Source organism: Haliotis rubra, unplaced genomic scaffold, assembly GCF_003918875.1.
Source record: "Haliotis rubra isolate DU_JTF1 unplaced genomic scaffold, ASM391887v1 Scf751, whole genome shotgun sequence".
Lineage (NCBI taxonomy): Eukaryota > Metazoa > Mollusca > Gastropoda > Lepetellida > Haliotidae > Haliotis > Haliotis rubra.
In genome coordinates, this window is record NW_025767470.1 from 306,823 (window position 1) to 319,366 (window position 12,544).

At 41.3% G+C, this 12,544-nt stretch overlaps 1 protein-coding gene across 5 annotated transcripts in view; it reads left to right on the forward strand.

Annotated features, from left to right (window-relative positions):
- Positions 1-11,142, forward strand: part of LOC124260151 (retinol dehydrogenase 14-like) — a 16,879-nt gene extending 5,737 nt beyond the window's left edge. The window contains exons 1-8 of one of the 5 annotated variants that reach the window (XR_006894009.1): positions 699-855; positions 1,394-1,479; positions 7,282-7,495; positions 8,232-8,266; positions 8,396-8,873; positions 9,530-9,656; positions 9,946-10,128; positions 10,611-11,142. Coding sequence is in view for 3 of the 5 variants with exons in the window: in XM_046694396.1 (XP_046550352.1) it covers positions 780-855; positions 1,394-1,479; positions 7,282-7,495; positions 8,232-8,266; positions 8,396-8,873; positions 9,530-9,656; positions 9,946-10,045 (1,116 nt within the window). In the remaining 2 variants the exon portion in view is untranslated. Of the gene's footprint in view, positions 1-698; positions 856-1,393; positions 1,480-7,281; positions 7,496-8,231; positions 8,267-8,395; positions 9,164-9,529; positions 9,657-9,945 lie in introns of those variants that run through there. The other 4 variants (XM_046694398.1, XM_046694396.1, XM_046694397.1 and 1 more) reach the window with 4 other exon arrangements.
- The last annotated feature ends 1,402 nt before the right edge of the window (positions 11,143-12,544 follow it).

The following is a 12,544-nucleotide window of genomic DNA, read 5'->3' on the forward strand; positions in this document are numbered from 1 at the left end:
GTTTCTCTCTATGAGTAAAGAGGAACAATTCAGACAGACAGACAGACAGACAGACGTTTTAATCAGTAAAGAGTCCTTCGTCCCATAATACAATCAGATGACATTGTATTTAATAACAGTGAGCAGTTTGACTTCACCGCTCTACATCCTGGAGTTAACCAATGTCTGCACATGATATAAGTATCAACCAACATTCTATATAACATCATCATTCTTGTTTTGCAAAAGATTTACAACTGAGCAATAAGCATATGGTTCTGTGTTGAACTTTGTTCTGTATTTATGCAATCTGTTCTGGTTGTCCCCACTTGCGCCTGTGCGACAGTCCGGCGTTGTCCGCTTAGGGGTCGCTCATACATGAGCACACACAGTGAGTACATGTATAACTGAGCTTACTCGTACGGTAGTGCTAGTATATATCCTTTCCTAGAGCGTGCACAAATGTACCTATTTCACAAGCAGAACTCAATAGAAATGGAATCACGGGTATATAGATAATCTGCACTGATATGTTTGCTATCTGATCATCGTTCAACTGAAATGTCCATTATTATTCCGTTTGCAAAATTTAACAAAGTGACAAACTCTGATAATCCTTCCACACTTGGAGGCGTTCCCTGAACGTAAACACCTGACGTCAGCTTTGCCGTGTGTGACTGTAGTTAGCTGAGAGTTTATATTTCGCGCGCATCTGCTGGGCACGTGATCAGCTGATCCAGTGAACCTTATCAACACCTGTCACCAGTGACTGCCTCAGTCGCTCTTTTCTTGTTATAGCAATGGGTGGAGGCGTCAGTTTTCCCGTGGTTCCCCTGTCTCGCGACCGTGTTGTACTGGTGACCGGTGGAAACACAGGTAAGAAGAGGGGCTACACTCCCATGTACCACCCATTCTTCCTTGTCTTTCAGCGTCACAAAAAGTTACTGCTCACGTGGCTTCACGTGCACGATGTAATTGTTAGCGTGCGTGACGAGGTGAAGGTTATTTATATAAAGGTTTAGAAACCTATATTTAATCTAGTATTGAAATTGGTTTCAGAGAACTTTTACTCAAGTCATCGTAAGTGCAGGACATTGACTCGTTTAATTCCAATGTTTCACCAAGTTGCGTTGTTTAGAGAAAGCAAAGACGTTTGCCCTGACAGACGCGCGTGTCTTGTGTCACGAGAGGAGGTGCTGACAGGAGTTACTTCCCTTCCATAACAAATACCATGATGGATGAGAGCAATTATGAAATGTACGAGATAATTATACCTGTGCATTGTAAGCATATGATGAAATGTCATCACCAACAGCACTCTCCCGAGATATACAGGGTTTTTTAAACTGAGGGAAAACGGGCCCTTAAGATTTCCATCCACAATACAAACTTAATTTGGTCCAATTGTGTGCAGGTCTGGGGTACGAGGCAGCTAAACACATCGCCATGATGGGAGCCTCTGTCGTCATAGCCTGCAGATCACAGACCAGGGCGACTCAGGTGAGTTACAACAGCCGCCCACTACGGAAATATCTCACTCTTAAATCAAAGGATAACTCTGAAAACGTCGAAAATGAATGCACAGTGTTTTCGTTTACTCTCCGAAATTCCGCAAATATGTTTGTGTTAAAACTCGGAGTATATTGTAACTGTAGTCTCACATTTTGGTGCGTGTGCGTGTGTGTGTGTGTGTGCGTGCGTGCGTGTGTGTACACGAGTGTGTTTACTTGTTTGTCTTTGGTGAGTCAGAAATAACCTGCCTGGGTAATACCTAACACTGAAATACTCTAAATGATGGGAAATGTACAATATTTAAGATAAGAGTTGAATGACCTATGATTATGAATATATAATGTTTTGAAACATGTAGCTATTTAATTAAGGTACTTAAACCATCTCTCACTTCTTAATATATATCACCATGGGTGTAAAGTGAAATAGATTTGGAAAGCCAAAGAAATCGTCAGAGAAAAATTATCAATCGGAAGCGCTGTAGCCGTCATGTGAATAAACGTACGTGTGTGGATTTAAATCTATCACCACGCATGGCCCTATTTCTTTTTGGAGACTGTTATATGTATGCAGCATAATTCTGTTAACTATGTACTTTGTAGGCCTACTGTAAGAATGACGATATATATTATTCACGATTAATAGATCGATGCTCATGCTCACTGGATTGTCTGGTTCAGACTCGATTATTTACAAATCAACTCCATGTAAGTGGAATGTTGCAACAAACAAACAAACAAATGACGATTTTAAACAATTACATATTGATATAACGAACTTTAGTACTCGGATTTATTTTTTATCGAAGTACTTGTTTGTTGTAATTATGCACATACATGTAGTTTTCTTGGGACGAGAGGTGACGATTTTGTCAGCCCTTACAATTACAGCCTGAAAATGTATGAAGAACTATGATATCTGCATTTCAATAGCCGCGGAATGATGTGGACGAGAAAGCATGGTGGTCGAGAGGGGACACCGTTTTGTAACCTTCAGCTACGGCCGCGAGAAAGCCATAACACGAGATGAGAAAGCGATAGCACGAGACGAGATTGTATATTCCTTTCTCGTCTTGTGATCTCGCTTTCTCGCGGCATCATATCTTCTCCACCGCTATGTCTGCAGGATGAAAAGTATACCCATGAGCATGCAAGAAGGATCACCTGAACTCAAAGTCCAAGTCAAAACATTGAATACACAACAGTCTCGTTTCCTGTTGACTGGGTCCCGTCCTATTGCGCAACTTAGTACAACAACCAGTCCAGAATTTTGAGACCAATTCATTTAACTGGATACATAATTAATAATCAGTATTATTTGATACATCAAAGTACTTGTATAATGCAACACTACGCTACCTCTAATCCTTGCAAACACATCGTGCAACGTGCTCTGTCGTACAGCGAGCTCTGACAAACGGAAACCTGGAAATCGTGGAAATCTCAAAACGAGGCTCTCCCGCTAGAAAGGTTTAGCGGTCTGGTACGTACTTGATATGACATCAATCACATTGTGAGTTACAGAACTACACTGAATAAGCGCATAACATAACAGGTGTAACCAGTGAGCCAGATGCATTATGAATCACTTTACGACCTCATCAAACAGGGTCAGTCTGTGACGTCTTAGTTAAGGTCATGCTGTCTACACCTCGCCATAAAATATAGCAAGACGATGTCATTAAAGTTTAAAATTAAAATTCATTTGTAAATACCATTTTCTTATGAAACAAGGATTTGGAATTCAGTGTAACCATAGTTGTTTGTGATGTCTATTTTCACTTTCACACGAGAAAATTCGGATCGGCTGAAAAGTAGGTCATTGTCTGAATAGGTTAATGAGACTCATGTTTCGGTTTGATTATTAATAATAGTGTTCCAAACATGGATTATTAGAATGCACTTGTAAAGCACGTGCTTCACACTATTTCTCAAAAGCTATGGATGACACATTGGGCGATACATTTCTCTGAACTGATTTAAAGAACGACAGTACTAATTATTTTCTTGACATGGCAAGACGTTGACTTCAGAATTGAGAACAGACACAATGGTTAGTTATTGGCATGCATGACGCAGGGATGTACTGTCGCAACATTGGTGTTAACTTAAACATGAACTACCACGGAAACGTGTGGCCACTGATGAAGTAAGGGATCGTCCAAGACCTGGAAGACCAATGTCCGTGATGACCGCAAGACGCAGTCTTATGACCCATGCCGAAGAACTGCGTCGTCAACGAAGATATGAACACCGCAAGTGTTGGGGGAATTAGCTGGCTTGGCTTGAGGTTCTCCTATACCAACCCACACACAACACAAGACCTGAGTAAATAAACAACGAATTTATTACACAGCCTCTGAATGATTTGTGACTGTGTGTCGTCCCTATTTACACCTGGTCCAGCTATCATAGATAAATGCATTTACTGAAAAAAACTGACGAAAAAGTTGTTATAGTGAATGTCAGTTGCATGCTTTATCTAAATCCTATTAACTCGACTGACGATAAGGTGGCTACTGCGAAGTTAAATCACTCTATCTTGACAGGATTATATATTTGATAAACGTATTGATGACAAGGGTGTTGATGGGTGAAGTTCACTGTGAATTAGATCAGCTTATCACTATCTGCCGACACAGTACAAGATACTGGTCTCGGACGTTCGTTATCACTGTGACCCTTGGCAGCTTGAAGATTGTGATCAGTTAGTCAGTTTTCAACAAGAAGACATGGCCATCAATATCCCCCGCCACAGTGTTCTGTTCCTATTTGGTTCCTGTTGTTTAACTCCACCACGACATTCATGTCCTGAAAACACATGCCACATTTTACCCGTGAAGGTCCGGGTTAGAATGAACCTTCAGTAACCCATGCTTGTCGTAAGAGGCGACTAACGGGGTCAGGCTCGCTGGCTTGATTGACACATGTCATCGGTTCCCAATTGCGCAGATTGATGCTCATGCTGTTGATCACTGGGTTATCTGGTCCAGACTCGATTATTTACAGACCGCCGCCATATAGCTGGAATGTTGCTGAGTGCGGCGTAAAACTGAACTCACTCTCTCACTCACACCACATTTGTTTTCTCTATTTATAACAGAGAAAATCTGTCTCCGTTGGGGATACCGTGCAGGAAATGCATGACAAGGGCCATAACTCTGTAACAAATTATAACACGGTTTCCGGTTTCGAAACATATACCGTAAGAAAATGTTTGTAAGACGTGTGCGTTTCCTCCATGTTTATAAAGAGTTGAAGTCCATCTCTCCATTGATAGCAACCGAAGGAGGCAGCGGCTCCGAGAAAACATGGCTTAGGGTTCATTGGTCTGATGAAAGTCGCTATCTGAGGAGTGAATGAATTTAGTTTTACGCCGCTTTTAGCAATATCGCGGGGACACAAGACATGGGCTTCACGCATTGTACCCATGTGGGAAATCGAACCCGGGTCTTCGGCGCGACGAGCGAACGCTTTAACCACTAGGCAACCCCACCACCCCCGTTATCTGAAGAGACGTCGTAACGAGGCATATCACAAGGAGATGATCCATGCAGCGGAACCCTTTGGCGGTGGCTCAGTGATGGTGTGGGGTGTAGTTTCAGTACCAGTGACAGCACTTGGGACACTGATCATGGTTATCAGCAGGAAGTACTGGATACCGTAAGCGTGCCACATTTTGATAACCATTCCCGTGCCAGCCGTGTGATACTCATGGATGACCTCATGGTTCATCGCGATAGAAACGTTACCTGTTCAAACTCCGACGCTGCAAATTCGATTGTCAGTACGAGTTATGGCTAACACCAGGTACTGATGTGGTCGCCATTGGTGGTTCATGCAACAACAACTATAACTTTGTGACAATCAGAGAGGTGGTTTAGTCATGGTGACCAGATTGCAAGGAAGTTGTTACGAAATTTAAATTTCAGTTTTGTTTTTGTTTAAAATATGTTACAGTCACAATGTATATGCGCAGCATTTGGTTTCCAAAGCATATGCAACAACATAGAGTGTGTCTTTACTTACCATACGAACAAGTGCGAGGTGCTTGTATTGTAGGCACTTTGGTGGGATATGGTGTTTAACAGGGAGTATTGGACATGTTTGCCCAGTTCTGCCAATATTAATGAAATAACAGCAGCTCATCACAGCCATGTGCAGGTCATGGCTGGTTTGCCACGGAGTTTAACATTGTGGATGAGGTGCTGGGAACTGCAGACGGACCATACATGTACCGTAATACGACACAGGTCTGCCTGACAGTCAGTAGTATATATACACTGCATTATCGTTGTAAGAGGACAGGACCCTCGGACAGCAGCTAGGCAAGTGGGCTGACGATCGCCTCTGTGATGCTGCCTGATCGTTGCTGCACTATCATGAAATTGTATATTCATGATATTTCGACGGCGAATAAAATGTTGTGAACACGTTAATGGACTTTTGTATTTGAAGAGACAGATATCCCAACCTTAAACCAGCCCGGGATACTTGATTAATGCTTATGTGCATAGATACAAGTACATTTACAAGTATACTTTACAGGTCAAAAGATACCATGGAAGTTGGTAAAAAAACTTCAAGGGCAACAAACTCGTGAAGATCCGGGTTAGAATTTGTCTTCCGTAACGCATGCTTGTCGTAAGAGGCGACTTACGGGATCGGGTGATCAGGCTCGCTGAATTGGTTAACACTTGTTATCGTATCCCAATTGTGTAGATTGATGCTCATGCCGTTGATCACCGGATTGTCTGGTCCAGATTCGAATATTTACAGACCGCCGCCATAACTGGAATATTGCTGAGTGCAGCGTAAAACAACAAACCAACCAATCAAGGGGAGCCCAATTATGGCATCTGTAGTATAACGTCATATACTCCTCAAACAATTGTTAATAAGTAGACGGCGTGTTGCAATATCCATCACCCATAACAGGTATATATTTAGATATTAACCTGATATATTTAGAATATGACCCTGACTCGCCACGCGCTGACGTCGTGATGATTCTCCTAAACAGCTTTTTATTCTCTGAAATACTTGGATTTTTTTACACAAACGGCTGGCATTTGAACAACACTATGTTTAAGTGCATGTCAGAGACCATCTTACAAGACACTGTTAATGTTCGAAAGAAACACAACAAGAAGACAAAGTCATCAATATCCCCCCGCAACGGCAAAATACTCTTTATGAATATGTCTACTAGTTATGATTATGTCAAATGTTTCGGAGTGTATACAGCAAAGTGGAAGGAGAGTATTGAAAGGTTTTTAAGATCTGCTCCAGGAAGGAGCACTACCACCAAATTCAGTTGAAGCCTAACTTGTTACCATGGAAATGCAACAAGATGACAACCTCATAGTCACAGCCTAAGTCATGTTTCCATGGAAACAGCCAAAAATATGATTCACATCTGGGTCTAACCCCCATAAGGCACATCTAGGGATCATGCTTGATATGTGTACCATGTTTGATGAAGCTAGCACGTGTAGTTTAGGAGATCTGCTCCGGACAAAATAACATCCTCATAGTCACAGCCTAAGTCACGTTTCCATGGAAACCACAAAAATAAAATTCGCATCTGGGTCTAACCCCAAAAGGCACATCTAGGGATCATGGTTGACATGTGTACCAAGTTTGGTTAAGCTATCACAAATAGTTTAGGAGATATGCTTCGGACAAAGTGTGACGGACGCACGGACGGACGGAACTCGTTTCTTTATCCCCCGCAACTTAGTTGTTGCGGGGGATAAAAAGGCCAATGCGATTCTGTTCCAATTTCTAGGCCATACAACGGATGAACGAGGAGTTCAGAGCTTCGAAAGAAGCCGGAACACTCCCAGAGGGCATCAGCCAAACCGGAAGTTTGGCAGTAGATTTTATGGAACTTGATCTGGCGTCCCTTAAGTCCACCATGGCATTCATTGAGGCCTTCAAGGCATCCGGCCGCAAGCTGCACGTACTTCTATGTAATGCTGGTGTGGCAATGTTGCCCAGAGGTAAGCTAGATCCCTATTGTTTATAACAACAGACAGACTACGTATTCAGCCCACTGCATAATAAGTGCCACAGTAACGCTGCCACCCCGGGGGATATTTTTTGGCGGTTTCTGTAGGTATTAAACGTAAAAAGAACCCCTCTGCACACAGTTTAAATACGGATAACGAATTTACGCAAAGAATGTAGACTCAACTCCATTAACAATTAACGGAGAAAATATATATTGAAATCCATGCGTATACATCATATACAGTTTATACATCTCAATACTAACCTAACAGTCTCCTTATATTATATCATTATTATCTGATTTATCTAAAATCTGCCGACAATAGTAGGGAATCAGTGACGCAGTTCAGCAAAATACTGCAGCACAAGACCCGCTCAGTTTGTCATCATGGTCAGCCATTAAAGATATGTACAGTCGTCCGCAAGTGGGCGTGGCCGAATGTTTCTTCGGTTTATGGAAACACCGTCAGAACAAATTGGATTGGATTACGAAACAAATGATCCTTGCGAATTATTGATTTACTGAAGTTAGTCGAGAAAGTCATTGTTGTAGTTTATTAGCGTGACCGATGTGTCTTGTGATCACTTAACAGGGAAACTAAATCTCAAAGCATGGATGACCAAGTGATAAAGAGCAGTGTTGGCGTGGCGCCATCTAGTGTTCCTCTTCCAGCCACTGGGTATAACAAGGTGTTTGTATGAGTAATAATGAACACGTGCTTTCAGGTTTCACAGAAGATGGCCATGAAACAATGTTCCAGGTATGTAGATTCGTGTAGCTTCAGCGCCACACTTCCGCACAAACACATTTTAGGTTCATAGTCATCATTTTAGATTTCTACTTCTCGGATAAGAATGGGGAAATTGATATACAAGCCTCTGTTATGAAGGTGAACTATTTGGGCCATTTCCTGATCATTGCTCACCTGGTGCCTACAATGAAGACCTCAGGTAGCGACTGCCGCATCATCTTCACATCCAGCCAAGCCCATATGTACAGCGAGAGGGAGTTCAGGGAGTCCAAGGTCAAGGCCGAGGATCCCGCGGTATATGGAAGGATGCTCAACTATGGTACCTCCAAACTGTTTCAGGTACCCACATATGTAATTACTGATTACGTTGTTTGGGTGTGTGTCAGATTGTCGAAAAAACATATCACATCAGTAAGATTTGAGTTGAATTTCATTGCTTACATGAAATGTTTTGCTACTACTCAGATCCACCATATGTTTTGTCTGTCGCGGAGACTGAAGGGCACGGACATTTCGGTCACTTGTCTGCATCCGGGTATTGTGCGGACTGAAGTTACACGGAGCTTCACTGACAGTACAGCACTTGCAGCTATGTTTGGAACATTTAGAATGCTTGGTCAGTAATAGCCATATTGTCGTTAATGGCTTAATGCGCATATGCAACGCGCAAGAATATGTATGAATATTATTATCATCTGAATTAACGTTAACACTGAGTTATTATAGGAACACATGTACAGTTCTCGAAATATACGTCTACTTTGCCAGACCATATTAAAGTGTATACAGATAGCCCCGGGTCTACTGTCGCTAGTGTTCCAAGTGTCTTCCTCACAGAACGTCGTTGCATCAACAACCAAAGAAGGGTCCATGTGAACAACATGAACGTGGTTGTTACGTGTGCAGGTTTTTTCTATAGTAATATTATACTTCCTACTTTGAGGTTTTTGGTTTGTGGGTGGTTGGTTCCACCAAAACAGACACAAAGGGTGACATTGACAGGGGCATGCGATCTGGGAGCCGCTCCACGAAACGATCGCAAATCTGTGATGAAGTATGAGGATTACGATCGTCTCAGCGCTCAAGTTTACATTGTTACACTATATTATGGACACAGCACCATGACTGTGGTAATTTGGAGTTTAGATTGTTAAACTTCACTGTCAGCAGCACTATGTTTGACCATTGCCCGAGTATACAAAATACCATTTAAAATGATACAATATTTGCGTTCAAATGCAAAGAATGTATAGTTCTCGTGTATTGATTCAGGATTTACAAAGACCCCGTTACAAGGGGCGACAACTCTGATAGATGCAGCAGTGAACACAGTATGGCGGGGTGTGTCGGACGTTTATCTTATGGACTGTAAGCCAAGTTCTACACACTCCTGTGCAAGGTGAGTGCATATCATCAAAGTATGAGTCTGTGCATCTCAATCCACGTGTTAGTCTTTGTTTTTCTATCCAGTCAGTTCAGTTAGTCAGTGTAAGTTGTCAATTCTTGCTTCATGTATGTGTGGTAGGTTTCATGTGATGGTTTTCCGCCATGCTTTGTTGTACGTTTGCGTTTTTAAACCGTTTGTCATGTTAACAAGTAGTTTATACTGGCATCTTTGATGTGTCCCACACGTTATTCGGAAGGACACATGCCAAATGAAAACTAAGAACCATAATCATTGTTTACAGAAACCAGGAATATCAAGAAAAAGTGTGGAAATATTCTTTAGAATGCTTGAAAAATTATCTCCCAGAAGACGTCGTTGATAGCTTGGAAGGCCGAAGTTAACGACGGCAGAATAAGCTGTAGACCATGAAGGCACTGTAGCTGATGACGTTACAACAACCAGTTAAATAACGTGGGATTATCAGGTACTCCAGGCAATGGCCGATCAAATATTTTCTGACCTATCAGGTACTCGAGACAATGACCGATCAAATATCTTCTGACCTATCAGGTACTCGAGACAATGGCCGATCAAATAATCGATATATGATCGATTATGCATTGAGTAATATGGCATACTCATAACTGATGATCAGTTACATGACCTGATCAGTTTCCAATGTTTACCTGTTTACACATCCAATAGTAGCTACCAATCATATAAACTAGAGATTTATCAGATATTGGGAAGCAAAGAGATAAATTCGCACTCATAATGTCACCAATGGACAAGCACAGTACGTGTATTTAGGCTACTGACGGTGACTGTACATTCAGGTTGTGCAGTCACATGATAACTTGACGTATAAGATGATCGATTGCTCACATCGTGCCATATGCTACTGTTTGATAACTTTACAAGGGTATGTGCAGCCTGATATTTTAACCTGTGCAAATTCCCTTTCAGCAACAGTTTTGTGCCCACCCATTGCAAGCAGACGTTTCTGTTCCAGTTGGTGAAAGCAGCACAAAACATCCCTGTGTGGACGTCACTGACGATGCACAGAAACTGTTTATATACGTGACTTTCTGTGTTAATATTGTTCGTATGCCTCTTTGTAGTTATCTTTTGTTCAGTGCACAGGTCTTCAAGTTCAGTAATGTAATTGGTTCTATGAGAAAAATGTTCATGTTTGTGCCCACGAACATCATCAATTCTCAACTCAAATGGTTTTGTTGAAACCATAACGACTGAAGCACTGCTTATCCAACACGCTTAACCTTTATATCAGAACACCAATGCCTTGACAAACATGTACATTGAAGGTGCATGTTATGATTTGTAACATTATGTATTGATGAATTTATATTCAAATGTTTTTACTATTAATGATGTTCCGTTTTAATTGACGTAGCCTATTGAGAAACCTTAATTTATATTTGTCGTTCTGTTATTGATTGAGAGACTGGTATCATTATCAATAAAGGGTTTCACAATGTGCATGTTGCTGTTTTTCACACATATTGGTGTTCATATATTTTACCACTGGCATACAACTTACAACACAACACAACCAAAAAAATCACTTCCGTAACTCAGCATCCGGCTCTTCCATGTCTGTCGTCTGCGCAGAGTCTCCCCGCTGCTGAGGAAAGCAGCAGCAGATCTCACAGATAATTACGAGTGTGACGTTGTGCCGAAATCATCATGAATGGCTTGGACAACGAAGGAGTGCTGTTGTTTTAGAATGATTGTTTCTCGGACGACCAATATGATGGCCAAACTGCTTTCAGCAAGTGGACAGATTTGGCGATGCCACTGTTATCACTGTTGTTGAGACAACTGGGGGTGTTAAAAAAACCAGCTAGATTAAATTATTGCCAACTAACCAAAAGCTAGTTTTAACAAATACTCTCTTCCCTTCAACACTCTCTTATTCAGTCATATCATAAATAGAGAATACTACACTCGGTCTCTTTACATACGAATTATACGAAACGAGTGTCTTTCCTATGGTTTCTGACCGAGCGAAAGCGAGGTCAGATATCATAGGAAGGTCACGAGTTTCGTATAATTCGTATGGAATGAGACCGAGTGTGGTATTTTATTTGTTACCCATGCAAATATTGTACTACAGTACAAAACTCTTCCGCAACCTCTTTATGAATCCGGTTTCGGTTTGAAACCAAAATATGAACAAAAAACACGCTATTTTGTCAATTTAATGCATGTAAGACGTGGGTAACAAATAAAATGCCACACTCGGTCTCATTACATACGTATTATACGAAACGAGTGTGCTTCCTATGGTATCTGACCGAGCGAAAGCGCGGTCAGATACCATAGGAAGGTCACGAGTTTGGCAACGCCAAATCTGTCCACTTGCTGAAAGCACCCACGTCTTACATGCATTAAATTGACAAAATAGCGTATTTTTGTTCATATTTCGGTTTCAATGACAGATGTACTTAAAATAATTAAGAGAAAATATTTAATCCGAACATAAACCGTCATCAAACTGTTATCATTTTTTTCTTCTGGTAACTTTCGTCTTAACGTTGGGGGGCAGACACATCAATAGAACAGCGCGCCAGTTAGCCCTGTGCGAGGATTCTTAATTTAGATCACCGACGCCGTCGTTTGTTTTCTGTCTTAAATTAATCGTAATTATCCTTAGAAAGTATTAAATTTAGCATCTTAGAAAAGATGTCAAGTTCACTCTATACCAATGTGTTTTGTAATAAAGTATAGTTTTGCCCTGAACTATTATAATTAAAGCACGAGGACGGTAGAGCGAACTTTATTTCCTAATCACAATATATCAACGTCGTCATTACACCAATAGGTACCATATCACATATCATCTACACAAACCTCGGGGATATTATGGAACGTCACCC